This window comes from Hippopotamus amphibius, chromosome 16, assembly GCF_030028045.1.
Source record: "Hippopotamus amphibius kiboko isolate mHipAmp2 chromosome 16, mHipAmp2.hap2, whole genome shotgun sequence".
NCBI classification, from domain to species: domain Eukaryota; kingdom Metazoa; phylum Chordata; class Mammalia; order Artiodactyla; family Hippopotamidae; genus Hippopotamus; species Hippopotamus amphibius.
The window spans coordinates 58,251,232-58,268,252 of NC_080201.1; the positions used below are offsets into that span (position 1 = coordinate 58,251,232).

Here is a 17,021-nt window from a genome sequence, read left to right on the forward strand (position 1 = left end):
TGGTACTTACTGTTTTCTCTGCTTGGAACGCTCTCTCAAAATCTTGTCAGAGTTCCTCCCCTCATTTCATTCAAGAGTCTTGCACAAATGTCACCTTATCAAAGAGGCTTTCCCTGCAATCCTATCTAAACTAGCACCCAAACATACTCCCATTCTTGATCATCTTACCTTACTTTTTGATTGTTTTTCCTGTCAGTTATCACCTCCTGACATTTTTATTTGTTCATTTGGTTACTGTCTGTCTCCACCACTAGAATGTAAACTGCCTGAGGAGAGGGATGCTTGTTTTACTCAATGCTGTATCCTCAGTGACTAAAACAGTGCCTGGCACATATTAAGCACCCCCAAAATATGTTAAATGAATGAATGAATAAAAGGATTTCTCGGAAGGCCCTGAAGTTAAGGGTCCCTATGTCACTCTAGTCAAGTGAGAATAGAGGCAACAAGAAAGGGGTCAACCTTCCCTATAGACCCAAGCTATCACCTCCTGGCCTCATTGGCCCAGCTCACAGCCAAGTTTTCAAATATGACGATGATGATGACAGGGAGGACTGTCCAGTAGTCAGTCAGCAGTCTGATGTAGTAGCTGCCTGAAGGTCGAGTGAAGAAGAGGCCACACAGGAACGTGAACATAAAGACAACCACTGGAGGGAACAATGGATTTGGATCAAGGTCAGAGGTCTGGCTGGGTGACAAGGGCTAAGCAGTGGTGATACACTATGGCCGGATAAGAGTCTCAGTGAAGTCAGGGTCATTGATGGGTATAGGGACATAGGTCAGAGTACCTGTAAACAGCTTTGTATATTTCTGGAAAGAAGTAAAGCTGTCCTGGAGGGGGGTGATGATGCCCTGCATGATCACTATCATCGTGGTCACCCCCAGCATCAGCAGCATCAGGAAGAAGAGGAAGGACCAGAAGACAGACCCATGAATAAATGACATGGCTTCAATGAAGGCCAGGAAAGCAAAGCTTGTGCTCTCCCTAACCTGTTAAGGGGAGAAAGGACAGGAGTTAAAGTGACCTTTAACTTAACAACAACAACAACAACAACAACAACAAAATACAGACAAAGATACATTCTATCTCTCCAGGAAAATTCCCTGAAAGCCCTGGGTCACTGAGAAAATCAGATCTTCAAGCTGACCCTCTGACATGGAAACCAATCCACCTAACATTATCCACAGGAGGGCATTCTGGAAGCTATAGTTCTTTGTATTACCAGGGCTGCAGCTCATCCTGGTGCTTCTGGGATTTTTTTTTTTCTGGTGCCAATAAAAGCTGAAATTTCTGTTTTACAAAAAGCTTTGAAGGAATGCGAGGCCCCACTCATTTATTTTTACTGACCTTCAAAAACTGCTTTTCTAAGTTGCATTCAGGCACGTGCTTGAGGACCTTCCTCTTGATGGGGTTGGAAAGGCCGTTGAACCATGAGGTGAAGATCAAGGTCGGGTTACCTCTCATGTTTTCAGGGGGCTGGGCCTCAGGAGGAAGTATCCCCAGGGTTACCAGCTGCATAAGTGTTTCAGTATTCCTAAGGATAAGGAGTTGAGTCATATAGAACCATTTTGCTCTTCAGAAGATCACCTCCTTTTCCCTTATCTTCCAGAGAAGAAAAGACATCATGTTACTGATCTGGGTAAGGTAGAGCCTGGGATGAAACCCAGAAGCCACCCACCTTCCAAGTCATGAATTTTTATAAGCCCGGATAACTTATGACCGTGGCGGACAGCCCCAGGAGAAGCCTTTCCTATAGTCTTCTTGGGGACTCTGGGGACCCTGCTCTAGTGATGGGGTTTCTTATTCACCTCCTACCTCTTTCCTTCTTCCTTTCTTAGACTAGTGGGTAAAAGTCAACCTTCTAAGCTTTGTTTTACAGGATGTCAGGGAGTATTTACTTAAGCGTACCATGTGCATAACCGGTCCCATGAAGCTGTATTATGCTGTGAGAAACTGCTTCTTGTACCTTTTGATTTGAGCCCTGCTCTCTAACCTTTATCTTCCCCTCATGACCTTCTGCACATATTATACTCTAGTCAGACTTAATTACTTACAGTTTCAGGGCTTGCCATGCCCTCTCATGTCCAAGAACAATCCCACTCCCACCATCATTCTTCACTTGGGCTAATTCCTATAAATCCCTAAAACTTAGCTCATTGTTCTATAAGAACTGCAATAAGGCTTGCCAAGATGCAAGAGGCAGAGAAATAAGTATAGTTTGATCACATTTTAGAAAATAAAATACTATGTGTTCTTCTGGTAATAGGCAAGTTAAATATTTGGACCAAACTTCTCACCGGAAATAATTTAAAAGTCTCAAAGAGATTTTTAAATCATCTTAAAAAATGAAAATGTTGACAAGATAATAAGGAATTATTAGACAAAAATTGAAGTACAAGACTTCCCTGGTGGCGCAGTGGTTAAGAATCCACTTGCCAATGCAGGGGACACAGGTTCGATCCCTGGTCTGGGAAGATGCCACATGCCACCAAGCAACTAAGCCCATGTGCCACAACTACTGAAGCCTGCATGCCCTAGAGCCCACGCACTGCAACTACTGAAGCCCTCACACTCTAGGGTCCGCATGCCAGAACGATTGAGCCCATGAGCTGCAACTACTGAAGCCCATGCTCCGCAACAAGAGAAGCCACTGCCCTCAGAAGCCCATGCACTGCAACGAAGAGTAGCCCCCCGCTCACTACAACTAGAGAAAGCCCATGCACAGCAACAAAAACCCAATGCAGCCAAAATATAAAGAAATAAAAAATCGAAGTATACACATAAGCAGTGGGGAAAGTTGACTTCCAAAGCAATTTTGTTCCGAAGGTATATGTCAAATACAGCAAACTGTACCTGAAGTTTCCAATTTAAAGTGACCTTTAAGAAGTAAAAAGAGGGACTTCCTAGGTGGCGCAGTGGTTAAGAATCCACCTGCCAATTCAGGGGACACAGGTTCGATTCCTGCTCCAGGAAGATCTTACATGCCACAGAGCAACTAAGCCCATGCGCCACAATTACTGAGCCTGTGCTCTAGAACCCGTGAGTCACAACTATGGAGCCCATGTGCCGCAACTACTGAAGCCCATGTGCCTAGAGCCCATGTTCCACAACAAGAGAAGCCACTGCAATGAGGAGCCCACGCACCACAATGAAGAGTAGCCCCTACCTGCCACAACTAGGGAAAGCCCATGTACAGCAACAAAGACCCAATGTAGCCAGTCAATTAATTAGTTAATTTTTCATAGAAAGAGTGAGACTTTCCTGGTGGCACAGTGGTTAAGAATCTGCCTGCCAATGCAGGGGACATGGGTACCATCCCTGGTCCAGGAAGATCCCACATGCTGAAGAGCAACTAAGCCCATGCACTACAACTACTGAGCCCACAGGCTACAACTACTGAAGCCCATGTACTAGAGCCCATGCTCCACAACAAGGGGAGCCACCACACTGAGAAGCCTGTGCACCACAAGGAAGAGCAGCCCCTGCTCACCACAACTAGAGAAAGCCCACGCACAGCAATGAAGACCCAATGCAGCAAAAAAAAGAAAAAAGAAAAGAAAAAGAATATGGGGGTCAAATATAAAGCACCAGAGCCTGCCCAAAGTAAGGATCAGAACAGAAGGTCTTCCCCTAAATCTGGCACTACAAAGGGTTACACCTTCAGTATAAAAATGAACCAGGATGATTGAACTTGGTATACCCCAAAAAATAATAAATAAATAAATTTTTAAAAAAAATGAACCAGAAGCTTGCACCTAACTGTTCCACACAACATGGAATGCCAAGAAAGTTACTTCAGAAATGAGCAAAACAAGGGCAAATTTTTAAAGCTCCTGAATGTCACAACCGCAAGCCAGATCTAGCTTGGACTTGGAGCCCAAATGACACTGGTTGTCTCAAAAGTTCAAGTTAAGGGACTGTGGTCCAGTGGTTAAGACTTAACCTTCCAATGCAGGGGGTGCGGGTTTGATCCCTGGTCAGGGAGCTAAGATCCCACATGACTTGTGGCCAAAAAACCCAAACATAAAAAAGAAGCAGTATTGTAACAAATTCAATAAAGACTTTAAAAATGGTCCACAACAACAACAAAAAAAATCTTTAAAAAAAAAACAAAAAAAACCCCTCAAGAACTGAGTTTCAAGTAGTCTTTCTAATGTCCCTATGCATCAAGTAGAAACAAAAGTCCTATCTGGATGAATACACCCTCTTCTTAGGCCTTAAAGAATTCTTACAAATAATGGTCAAATAAATAAATAGGACATGGAAAGAACCACACACACAACAACAAGACACCATGAGCAATAACCATCAGAAACAACACAGTAAAAACAGACGTAAAGTTACTTCCAAATATTAGAACTATCAAAGATTATGATACAGCTAAGTTTACTATGCATAAATAATAGAAGACAAGCTTGGAAATATTTGTAGGGAACGAGAAATTATAAATTGACCATGAAGAGTTTTAAAAATGAAACAGAACCTTTTGAAATAAAAAATAATTGAGATTTAAAACTCAGTGTGGATAACTCTAATTCCAGCCACAACTAAGTAACAGGGGCTCAACTTACCCTCCCATTGTAAACAACTAGATAATTGGACAAAATTTCAAAAACAACTGCTTTCAGACATTAGATAACAGGAGGCAGTATAGGACTGTGATCCCTGAGAGAAGGGAAACAAATTATGTGTGCCATATAACTGCCCTGGTTTTCTGTCTGAAGGCACATTCTAGTCTGCAGAGCAGAAAAGCAGATCACAAGTAAAGCACGGCAGTCTCACTGAGTTAGGGTGACAGGGAGTTCAGGGAGGCCAAAGAAGCTGGAATTTCCAAAGAAGAATTCTGGAGGAAAGGTAGTTATGAAGAAACAGAATTCCAAAAATTTGCATACAGTCTCTTGAGTCTTTGCTGAATTTTAAGATCCACACACGTAGGATGAAAATCCACAAGGCTATCTAAAGAATAACTGGAAAACATACAAGTTCTGAATGGGGTATTCAGTAGAGAGCCCAGAAAGGCCATGTCTTTGCAATGGGACTGAAGCATTCCTGCAGAAAAGACTACTCTAGACCCACCCTAATGAAGCTTAAAATCAAGCCTCAAAAGTATGGAACCGAATCACAAGTAACATTACTTACTAGAGCAAAGCTCAATCAATACTCATTCAAGGAAGGCAATAAAAAGCCAGACACTGAAAAATATAAAATTCACAAAGTCCAACCTCAAGCAAAAATTAGTAAACAAATGAAAAAAGAGAAAAATGTGACCTACACACAGTAAAAAAAAAAAAAAATCAGTAAATAACACAGTAAATAAAATAGAGCAATAAATGACAGATGATGGAATTAGCAGTTAGGGATACTGAAACAGCTATTAAAATTATGTCAAAGTGTCTAAAGAAAAACATGAACCTAACAAGTAGAGAAATGGAAGATACAAAAAAGAACCGGGGGACTTCTAGAAATAAAAAATATAATATTTGAAATGAAAACTCCCAGATGAGATTAATAGCAGATTAGACACTGTAGAAGGTAAATCAAGGAACCCAAAGAAATAACAATAAAAATTATACAATAGGAAATGTATAGAGAAAAAATACTGAAAAAAAGAAGACAGAGACTCAGTGACTTGCAGAACAATATCAAGCCCTCTAAAATAAGTGCAACTGGAGTTCCAGAAAAAGAGGAAAGGGAAGGGTAGCGTATTTGAAAAATATTGGCCTAAATCTTTCCTAATTTGATAAAACCTGTAAATCCCCAGTTTCAGGAAGCTCAAAGAACTCAAAACAGGATAAACAGAAAGAAAACTGAAAGCAGACCTATGATAATAAAATTCCTGAACAACAGTGAAAAAGAAAAAATCAAAAGTAGTCTTGAGAAAGAATAAGCTACATTACAGTGAAACAAAGATAAGAATGAATGCAGGAAAGTTATCAGAAAGTATAATAGCAAGAGGATGAGAAATTACATCATTAAAATGCTGAAAGAAAAAAATGTTAAATGAACTTTACACTGAAATATCTTTTCATTCTGATTGTATTTCATATATTCACTTGAATATAGGTTCCATAAGTAAAGGTGAAGTAAAGACTTTTACACAAAAATTGAGATAATTCATTGCTGATAGATCTGCATTACAAAAACTGTTAAAGGAATTTCTTACATGAAAGGAAAATGATACCAGATGAAAACTCGGATCTGCACAAAGGAATGAACAACAGTGGACATGGGAAATACTTGAGCAAATATGACACATTTTTTTCTCATTTAAAAATTTATTTTAAAGGTTTTAATTATTTAAAGCAAAAACAGAAGCAATGTATTATGTTTATACTGTCCTGAGGAGAAAAATGCATGACAACAACAATACAAAGGACAGGAAGAGGGAACAGAAGTATATTGTTGGAATATTCTTAAATTTTGTGTGAAATTGTTTTGTATTATTTGAAAGAAGACTGTGATGAATCAAAGATGTATATTGTAAGCTCTAGAAAAACTACTCAACACATAAAACAGAGATATAGTGAATAAGCCAAGAATGGAGATAAAAATGGAATCTTAAAATCCTTTTAAAAAGCAGTCTAGAGACCATGTCTTGGGAGAGTTTGGCTGTTGTTCCCAATGTAACCCAGAATGGCTACTCTAATCTATGCTGATAAGGAAAATGGAGAACCAGGCACCCGCATGGCTCCTAAGGACGGGCTGAAGCTGGGGTCTGGGCCTTCAGTCAGAGCTTTAGATGGGAGATCTCAGGTTTCACCACCACCTGTTGGCGAAATGTTTGATGCTCCACCAGCTTTGCCTAAAGCTGCCAGAAAGGCTTTGGGAACTGTCAACAGAGCTACAGAAAAGTCACTTAAGACTAATGGACCCCTCAAACAGAAACAGACAACCTTCTCTTCCAAAAAGATGACTGAGAAGAGCATTAAAGCAAAAAGCTCTGCTCCTGCCTCAGATGATGCCTATCTAGAAACAGAAAAATTCTTTCCCTTCAATCCATTAGATTTTGAGAGTTTTGACCTGCCTGAAGAGCACCAGATTGCATACCTCCCTTTGAATGGAATGCCTCTCATGATCCTTGATGAGAAGAAGGAGCTTGAGCAGCTGTTACTCCTGGGCCCCCCTTCACCTCTGAAAATGCCTCCTTGACCATGGGAGTCTAACCTGTTGCAGTCTCCCTCAAGCATTCTGTTGACCCTGGATGTTGAATTGCTACCTGTTTGCTATGACTAAGATATTTAAATTTCTTAGCAATTTATAGTCTGTGGATATGTATTAACAGTTTGTATTAATAAAGCAATTCTTGGTTTAACAGAAAAAAAAGCAGTCTAATTAGGAAATAAGAAATAAAGCAACAAAGAAGAGACAAGACAAAAAGAAAAGAAGCAGCAAGAGGGTAGACTTAAACCCAATTCTATTGATAATTACAATAAACATAAATGGCCTAAACATTCTATTATCATACCGAATAAAAAAGTAAGAACCAACTATATGCTAGCTATAAGAACATATTTTAATTATAAAGATATGGATGCATTAGATGTGTAAAGATGAAAAATATATGCCACACAAACATGAATCATAAGAAAGCTGGAATGGCTGTTAAGACAAAGCAGACTTCAGAATAAGTAATATACCAAGGATGAAAAGAGATTTCATAATGATAAAGCAGTCAATTCATCACAAAGATATAACAATTATAATGCTTATACACCCAGCAACAGAGATTCAAAATGAATAAAGTAAAAACTGACAGAATTGAAAAGAGATAAATCCACACTTATAGTTATCAACACTCTTCTTTCATTAATTGATAGAACAAATACATAAAACCACTAATAATACAGATTTGAACCCAATATCAACCAACTTGACATTTATAGGACACTCTATCCAACAGCAGCAGAATGCACATTCTTTTAAAGTGCCCATGGAATGCTCTGCAAGACAGACCATATGCTGAGCTATAAAACAATTCTCAATAAATAAAAGGATGGCAGTTATACAGAGTATGTTATCTGACCACAATGGCATTAAATTTTTAATTATTAACAATAAAAATAGGGTGGTAAAAACTCAAATATTTGGAAGCTTAACAACTTACTTCTAGCAATTCCAATCACATCCAAGCAAGTTATTGTATGGATATTGACAAACAGATTCCAAAATTTATGTGAAGAGAGGCAAAGGACCCAGCAGAGCCAACACAATATTGAAGAACAATGTTGGAGGACTGGCAAGACTTACTATAAACTATAGTAATCAAGAAATATGGTATTGGCAAAAGAACAGACAAATAAATCAACAGAACAGAATAGAGAGCACAGAAATAGACCAACATAAAAATAGTCAACCTAGCTTTGAAAAAGTAGCAAAGATGGTCTTTTCACCACATGATACTGGAACAACTGGACATCAATGTGCAAAAAAAAAAAGAATCTAGACAACAGACCTTACACCTCTTCACAAACATTAATTCAAAATAGATCACAGACCTAAATGTAAAACTCAAACTATAAACTCATAGAAGAAAATACAGGAGAAAATCTAGAGAACCTTGGGAATGGTAATGACTGTTTAGATACAACACTAAAGGTACAATCCATGAAAGAAATATTTGATAAGCTGGGCTTCATGAAAATTAAAATCCTGGGACATCCCTGGTGGCACAGTGGTTTGTGCTCCCAAGGCAGGTGGCCTGAGTTCGACCCCTGGTCAGGGAACCAGATCTCACATACATGTCGCAACTAAGAGTTTGCATACCACAACTAAGGAGCTGGAGAGCTGCAACTAAGGAGGCTGTGAGCCACAACTAAGGAGCCCACCTGCCATAATTAAGATCCAGCACAACCAAATAAATAGATAAATAAATAAATACATACTTTTAAAAATACACTAGAAGGAATCAACAGCAAATTAGATACAGAGGAATGGATCAGTGAGCTGGAAGACAAAGTTGTGGAAACCATTCAAGCTGAAAAGAAAAAAGGAAAAAGAATTTTTTAAAATGAGGATAGTTTAAGAGGACTTTGAGACATCATTAAGCATACTAACATTCTCATTTTAAGAATCCCAGAAGGAGGAGAAAGAAATAGGCAGAGAACATATTTGAAGACATAATAACTGAAATTTTCCCTAACATGGGAAAGGAAACAGACATCCAGGACCACAAGCACAGAGAGTGCCAAATAGGATTAACTGAGAGAAGACCACATCAAGACACACCGTAATTAAAATGGCAAAAATGAAAGATACAGGGAGAATATTAAAAGCAACAAGGGAAAAGCAACAAGTTACATTCAAGGGAACTCCCATAAGGCTATCAGCTAACTTTTCAGCAGAAACCCTGCAGGCTAAAAGGGAGTGGCATGATGTATTTAAAGTGTTGAAAGATAAAAACCTACAACCGAGAATACTCTACCCAGCAATGTTTTCATTCAGATTTAAAGGAGAGAGAAAAAATTTTACGGACAAGTAAAAGCTAAAAGAAACCAGCTTTATAAGAAATATTAAAGGGACTTCTCTAAGCAGAAAAGAAAAGGCTATAATAGAAATATAAAAATTATAAAAGGAAAAATCTCATTGGTAAAGGCACAGTAAAGATAGTAGGTTAACTTATAAAGCTAGTAGGAAGATCAAAAGACAAAAGTAGTAAAATCATGTATATCCACAATAAGTAGTTATGGGATATACAAAACAAAAGGATGTAAAATATGATGGTCAAAAACAATAAATATGGGGTGGTAGTAAAAATGCAGGGTTGTTAAAATGCGTTCAAATTTAAGAGATCAGCAACTTAATTATATATATAATATCTATATATCCTATATATATGCATATCAATATATATATAAACTTCACAGAAATCACACACCAAAAATCTATAATGGGGACTTCCCTGGTGGTCCAGTGGCTAAGACTCTGCACTCCCAGTGCAGGGAGCCCAGGTTTGATCCCTGGTCAGGGAACTAGATCGCACATGCTGCAACTAAGAGTTCGCATGCCACAACTAAAAAAGACCCCACAATGCCACAACCAAAAATCCCACATGCTGCAACAAAGACCCCACATGTAGCAATGAAGATCCTACATGTGGCAACAAAGATCCCACGTGCCGCAACTAAGACCCAACGCAGCCAAATAAATAAATACATATATATATTTAAATCTATAATAGATACACACACAAAAGAGAAAGGAATCCAAACATAACACTAAAGACAGTCATCAAATCACAAGGGAAGATAGCAAAAGAAGAAAGGAACGAAAAAGAACTATAAAACAACCCCAAAACAATTAACAAAGTGACAATAAATATACACACCTATCAATAATTACTTTAAATGTAAACAGACTAAACGCTCCAAACAAAAGACATAGAGTGGCTGAATAGACCCAAAAAACAAGATCTATATATATGCTGTCTGTAAAAGACTCACTTCAGACCTAAAGACACACACAGATTGAAAGTGAGGGGATGTAAAAAGCTACTCTATGCAAATGGATACAAAAAGAAAGCCAGGGTAGCAATACTTATATCAGACAAAATAGACTTTAAAACAAAGACTATAAAAGAGACAAAGAAGGACGTTACATAATAATCAAAGGCTGAATCTAAGAACAAGATATAACAATTGTAAATATATATGAACCCAATATAGGAGCATCTAAATACGTAAAGGAAGAAATTTACAGTAACACAACAATAGTAGGGGACTTTAACACCCCACTTACATCAATGGATAGATTATCCAGACAGAAAATCAATAAGGAAACACTGGCCTTAAATGACACATTATACCAGAGGGTTTAATAGATATATATAGAAGATTCCATCTAAAAGCAGCAGAATACACACTCTTTTCAAGTGTATGTGGAACATTCTCCAGCATGGATCACATCCTAGGCCACAAAACAAGTCTCAGTAAATTTAGGAAGATTGAAATCGTATCAGAATCTTCTATGACCAAAATATTATGAGACTAGAAATCAACTACAAGGAAAAAAACTGCAGAAAAAAAAAAAAAAACACGCAAACACACAGAGGTTAAACAATACGCTACTAAACAACTGATGGGTCACTGAAGAAAATAAAAGAGGAAATAAAAAAAAATACCAGGAGACAAATGAAAATTAAAACACAACAATCCAAAATCCATGACAAAAGAGGCAAGAATATACAGTGGGAAAAAGACAGCCTCTTCAATAAATGGTGTTGGGAAAACTGGATAGCTACATGCAAAAGAATCAAACTGGACTACTTTCTCACACCATATACAAAAATAAACTCATAATGGATTAAAGACTTAAATGTAAGGCCTGAAACCATAAAAATTCTAGAAGAAAATTTAGGCAGTACACTCTTTGACATCAGTCTTAACAATGTATTTTTGGATATGTCTCCTCAGGCAACAGAAACAAAAGCAAAAATAAACAAATGGGACCTAATTAAGCTTAAAAGCTTTTGCATAGTGAAGGAAACTATCAATAAAACAAAAAGGCCACCTACTGAATGGGAGAAGATATTTGCAAACAATATATACAACAAAGGGTTAATATCCAAAACATACAGAGAACTCATAAAACTTGACATAAAAACAAACCCAGCTTCCTAGGTGGCGCAGTGGTTAAGAATCCACCTGCCAATGCAGAGGTCATGGGTTCGATCCCCGCTCCAGGAAGATCCCACATGCCACAGAGCAACTAAGCCCGTGTGCCAAAAAATAAATAAATAAATAAAATAAAATAAAATAAAATAAAATATAGAAAAACAAACAAACAAACAAACAAACCCAATTAGAAAATGGGCAGAGGACCTGAATAGATATTTTTCCAAAGACATGCACATGGACAACAGACACATGAAAAGATGCTCAACGTCATTAATCATTAGGGAAATGCAAATTAAAACCACAATGAGATATCACCTCACACCTGTCAGAATGTGACCTGACCCATCACACCCATCAAAAAGTCAACAAATAACAAATGTTGCTGAGTATGTGGAGAAAAGGGAACCCTTATACATTGTTGGTGGGAATGTAAATTGGTGCAGCCACTCTGGAAAACAGTATCAAGATTCCTCAATAAATTAAAATAGAACTACTATATGATCCAGCAATTCCATTCCTGGGTATTTATCCAAGAAAATGAAAACACTAATTTGAAAAGATACATGCACCTCTATGTTCATTATTATTTACAATAGCCAAGATATGAACTCAACCTAAGTGCACATCAATAGATGAATGGATAATATGTAAAACTGAATCACTTTGCTGTACAACTGAAACTAATATAATGTTAATCAACTATGCTCCAATATAAAATAAAAATTTTGGGGGGCTTCTTAGGTGGCACAGTGGTTAAGAATCTGCCTGCCAATGCAGGGGACACGGGTTTGATCCCTGCTCCAGGAAGATCCCACATGCTGCAGAGCAACTAAGCCCGTGGGCCACAACTATTAAGCCTGCGCTTTAGAGCCCGTGAGCCACAACTATTGAGCCCATGTGCTGCAACTACCAAAAAAAGCCCACGTGCCTAGAGCCCGTGCTCTGCAACAAGAGAAGCCACGGCAATGAGGATCCTGCGCACCACAACAAAGAGTAGCCCCCACTCACCGCAACTAAAAGAAAGCCCACGCACAGCAAAAAAGACCCAACACAGCCAATAAAATAAATAATAAATTAATTAATTAATTAATTTAAAAAAATAAAATAAAAAATTTTTTAAAAAGATGAATGGATAAAGAAGATATACATATATGTATACATATATACACACACATATACATATATATATATATATAATGGAATATTACTCAGCCACAAAAAGTAATGAAATCTTGCCATTTGCAACAATATAGATGGAGCTAGAGGATATTATGCTACGTGAAATAAGTCAGACAGAAAAAGACAAATACTGTATGATATCACTTACATGCGGAATCCAAAAGACAAAACAAATGAATGAATATAACTAAAGAGAAACAGAGTCATAGATACAGTCATAGTTACAGAGAACAAACAGATGGTTGCTAGAGGGGAAATGCTGGGGTAGGAGAGAAATAGGTGAGGGAGATTAACAGGTACAAGCTTTCAGTTACAAAACAAATGAGTCACAGGTATGAATTGTACCGTGTGGAGAATATAGCCAATGATTACTTAATATCTTTGTATGATGACAAATGATACCTAGACTTATAGTGATCATTTTTAAATGTAGAGAAACATACTATGTTATGCACCAGGAATTAACATAGTGTTGTAGGCCAATTATACTACTAAAACAAATAAACTCACAGAAAAAGAGATCAGATATGTGGTTACCAGAGGCAGGGTTGAGGGGAGGAGGAATTGGATGAAGGTAGTCAAAAGGTACAAACTTCCAGTTATAAGATAAATAAGTACTAGGATGGACTAAATCAGAGGTAAGTCGGTGAACTTTAAGATAGATCAATAGTATTATACAATCTGAGGAACAGAGGAAATCATATTTCAGAATATAATGAACAGAGCCTCAGGGACTTGCTGGACAATAACAAAGAGTCTAGCATACATACACATAATTAGCATTCCAAAAGGAGAGGAGAGAATGAGGCAGAAACAATATTTAAAGGGAAAATGACAGTTAAGTTCTCAAATTTGGTGAAAAAGACAAATTTACAAATTCACAAAGCTTAGCCAGCCCCAAGTAGGATGAATATTTTTTTGAATGCCTTCTCATCAGAAACTACAGAGTTCAGATGTATATGCTATCCTGCTTCTACTTAATGCAACTGAAAGTCCTACACATGGAAGGACTCTGAAAAAAGGGAACAGTAGTAGGCTGCTGGGGGAAGGAGAATCAAATTCAAAGTACCACCAAGTTAGCAATGAGTTTACAATAATTTTTCCCTATAGTATCTCTTGGTCTGGACTCAAAGGTAGCCTGAAACCCAGAATTGCCTATCAGGTATGGACAGAAAGAGTTCCAAGAGAAAAGTCCTATATTTCTGGTCCAAGGGGGAAAAAAAAGAGGCCTCAAATTTTCAGAGAGCAAGAGAAATCCCCTGATTTTTTTTTCTTTTTTCTGTTTTACCAAACATGTCAGACAATCCTGCAACAACAATGATGGCTATGGCAGTGGTGGCTGGACAAGTACCTATACGTCTGAGATGGAAACCCCCCTCTGACCAGATAAACTGGTCCCAAGTACACGGATAACGGAGGAAAATCCCTGTTACTTTAAATTTTTTTTTTTTCTATTCTCTCAATGTGTAGCCCTGGAGACAGATGCAGTTGATGAAGGAGTAGCAGAGCAAAGAAACTAAAGCCCTTGTTTTTTAGGCAGAAAGCCAGGTAGTGGGACTTCTAAGAACTGGAAAGTGTTGGGGAGACTTCAGGTTAAGAGGGAGCTCAAGAAGATGATCCCATAAAGTGTTATATCATATCCTGGGCAGCACAAGATTATACTTGACCCTAAACAGCATTCCAAAAACTCTGACAACTGGAAAACAGGGTAATACCACTGCTCAGCTTTCAAACTACTAGTGGCACACAACTAGGACAGAGCAAATATCACTGCAAAGACTTTGAAAACTGAACAATATTGGAACCACAGCCCACGGAAGAGAGGAATATGGGTAGAAACTTACAACTTAAATCTAACTGGGGCAGTTGTCTCGTAAAACTGTAAAAAAAAAAAAAAAAAGACAAAGAAGAAAAGAAAATCAACATTTTCCAAAGAATTTAAATGAATACAGTCTCATATATATTTAAAATAACCATAATACAATACGAAATTACCTAATGTATAAAGAACCAGGAAAACCGCAATATGCCACAAGGAAAAAGATAATCAATACATAACAACCCCAAAATGACACAGAAGTTTTAATTATCAGACTTTAAAGCAACTATTACAATCACACTTGGAGATATCAGAGCAAACACTCTTGAAACAAATGGAAAGACAGACTACTAGCAGACAACAGATGTATTTGAGTGACTGCATTTCTCATTAGAAATGGAGACCAGAAAGAAATAGTACATTTTTTAAGTGCTGCAAGAAAAGGACTGACAACCCATAATTCCTTCAAGAAATAAGGGTAAAATAAAGGTATCATTCAATACAGGAATTTCAAAAAATTCATTGCCAACATACCTGTAACATAAAAGAAATGCTAAAAGTTTTTCAGATGGAATGGAAATAATACTGGAGGGACCGTTCAAACTTCAGAAATGAAGGAAGAGCAACAAAAATGGTATCTAGGTAAATATGACAGGATTGTTTTTCTCCTCAAGTTTTAGAATATGCATGTCAGTTGAAAGTATGTCAGCTGAAAGTAAAAATTATAACATTGTTTGATGGTATTTTCAGTGTATATACATGTAGTACATATAACAACCATAACATAAAGGGGGTGGATAAAGGTCCTATTATGATGATGAGGTTTTACATTTCACTTAAAGTGGTAAAAATATCATATTAATTCCAATCAGACAGTAAAAGTGAAGTGCACACTTTCATTGTGTTGTTTGTCTTCTCACTGAGTTGAAAGATTTCTTTACATGTTCTAAATAACATGTACAGTTGATCCCTCAACAAAATGAGGGTTGGGGACCCAGCTCTCTGCACAGCTGAAAATCTATATATAACTTACAGTAAGAGACTTCCCTGGTGGTACACTGGTTAAGAATCCGCCTGCCAATGCAGGGGACACTGGTTCAAGCTGTGATCCAGGAAGATCTCACATGCTGCGGAGCAACTGAGCCCATGCACCACAACTACTGACCCTGAACTCCAGAGCTGGCGAGCCACAACTATTGAGCCCACATGACACAACTACTGAAGCCCGCATGCCTAGAGCCCATGTTCTACAACAAGAGAAGCCACCACAGTGAGAAGCCTGTGCACTGCAACAAAGAGCAGCCCCTGCTCGTCAAAACTAGAGAAAGCCCTCGCCCAGCAACAAAGACCTAACGCAGCCAAAAATAAATACAGAAAAGAATAAATGAATCTTTTAAAAAAAGAAAGATAGTCATTAAAAAATTTTTTTAAAGAAACAAAGAAACTTATAGTCAGACCTCCATATCTGCAGTTCCTCCGTACCCAGTTCTGTATCCACGGATTCAACCAGTCACAGGTCATGTAGTACTGTAGGACTGACTATTGAAAAAAATCCACATGTAAGTGGGCCTGCACAGTTCAAACCTGTTGTTTAAGGATCAACTGTGCACAGAATATATAAATTCCTCCAATTTTGTGACATGTACTTTCATTATCTTAATGGTATCTTTCAAAGAGAAAATGATTTTAATTCTGATGGTGTCCAATTACTAACCATAACAAGGGCTCACCTACTAGGAGCAATGAGAACTCTAAAGCACAGAGGAACAGCAGATACAGAGGCTAGCAGGCAATACCAGTAGCCTAAGGCAGATTAATAAGAAAGGAATGAATGTGGAAGAGTGATTCCCAGGAAATCTTGTTAAATTTTTTAAAAGTAAAAAACAAGAGTGTATATAGTATGCTATCTTCTGTGTTAGAAAGAAGGGTAAATAAGAAAACATACACATTTCTATTTATTTTTACAAACACCAGAAGGATAAACCAAAAAATAATGAGTTTCCTACAAGGGATGGTTAAAAATTGGGTTGAAGTAATGGTGGGGGAGTCAGATTTCTCTGATTATCTTTTTGTATAATTTTATCTTTTGACACCATATTAATGTTTAATAAAAAATAAAGTTAGTAGGGACACTGAAATGCCATACAAACAGAAACAAATGAAAATAACGGTATTTCAAGCGAATGACATAACCACACTGGATGGAGGAGAAAGCACTAGCTGAAGTAATTTTTGAACACAGCATTGTGACTACAAAATTCAGAATAAAGACAAAAAGTTGTCAACAAATACTGAAACCTGGGATTAGTATGTTTTTGCAATAGTATGGGCAAGCGATTCTGTAACTATTTTCCGTGTATTTTACACTGGGATTAAGCAAATGGGTGTGTGTATGAGAGACAGTAAGAGAGAG

The 17,021-nt window shown here is 37.6% G+C and overlaps 1 protein-coding gene across 1 annotated transcript; it reads left to right on the forward strand.

Annotated features, from left to right (window-relative positions):
• Positions 1 to 6,631: 6,631 nt before the first annotated feature.
• LOC130839092 (securin-like) lies at positions 6,632 to 7,147 on the forward strand. Its single transcript, XM_057712949.1, has one exon. The coding sequence runs from the start codon at positions 6,632 to 6,634 to the stop codon at positions 7,145 to 7,147; it is 516 nt and encodes a 171-aa protein (XP_057568932.1).
• Positions 7,148 to 17,021: the final 9,874 nt, after the last annotated feature.

What these genes read in the sequence shown, in the direction of transcription:
- LOC130839092 (XM_057712949.1), top strand. Translation starts at nt 6,632, where the DNA reads ATGGCTACTCTAATCTATGCTGATAAGGAAAATGGAGAACCAGGCACC.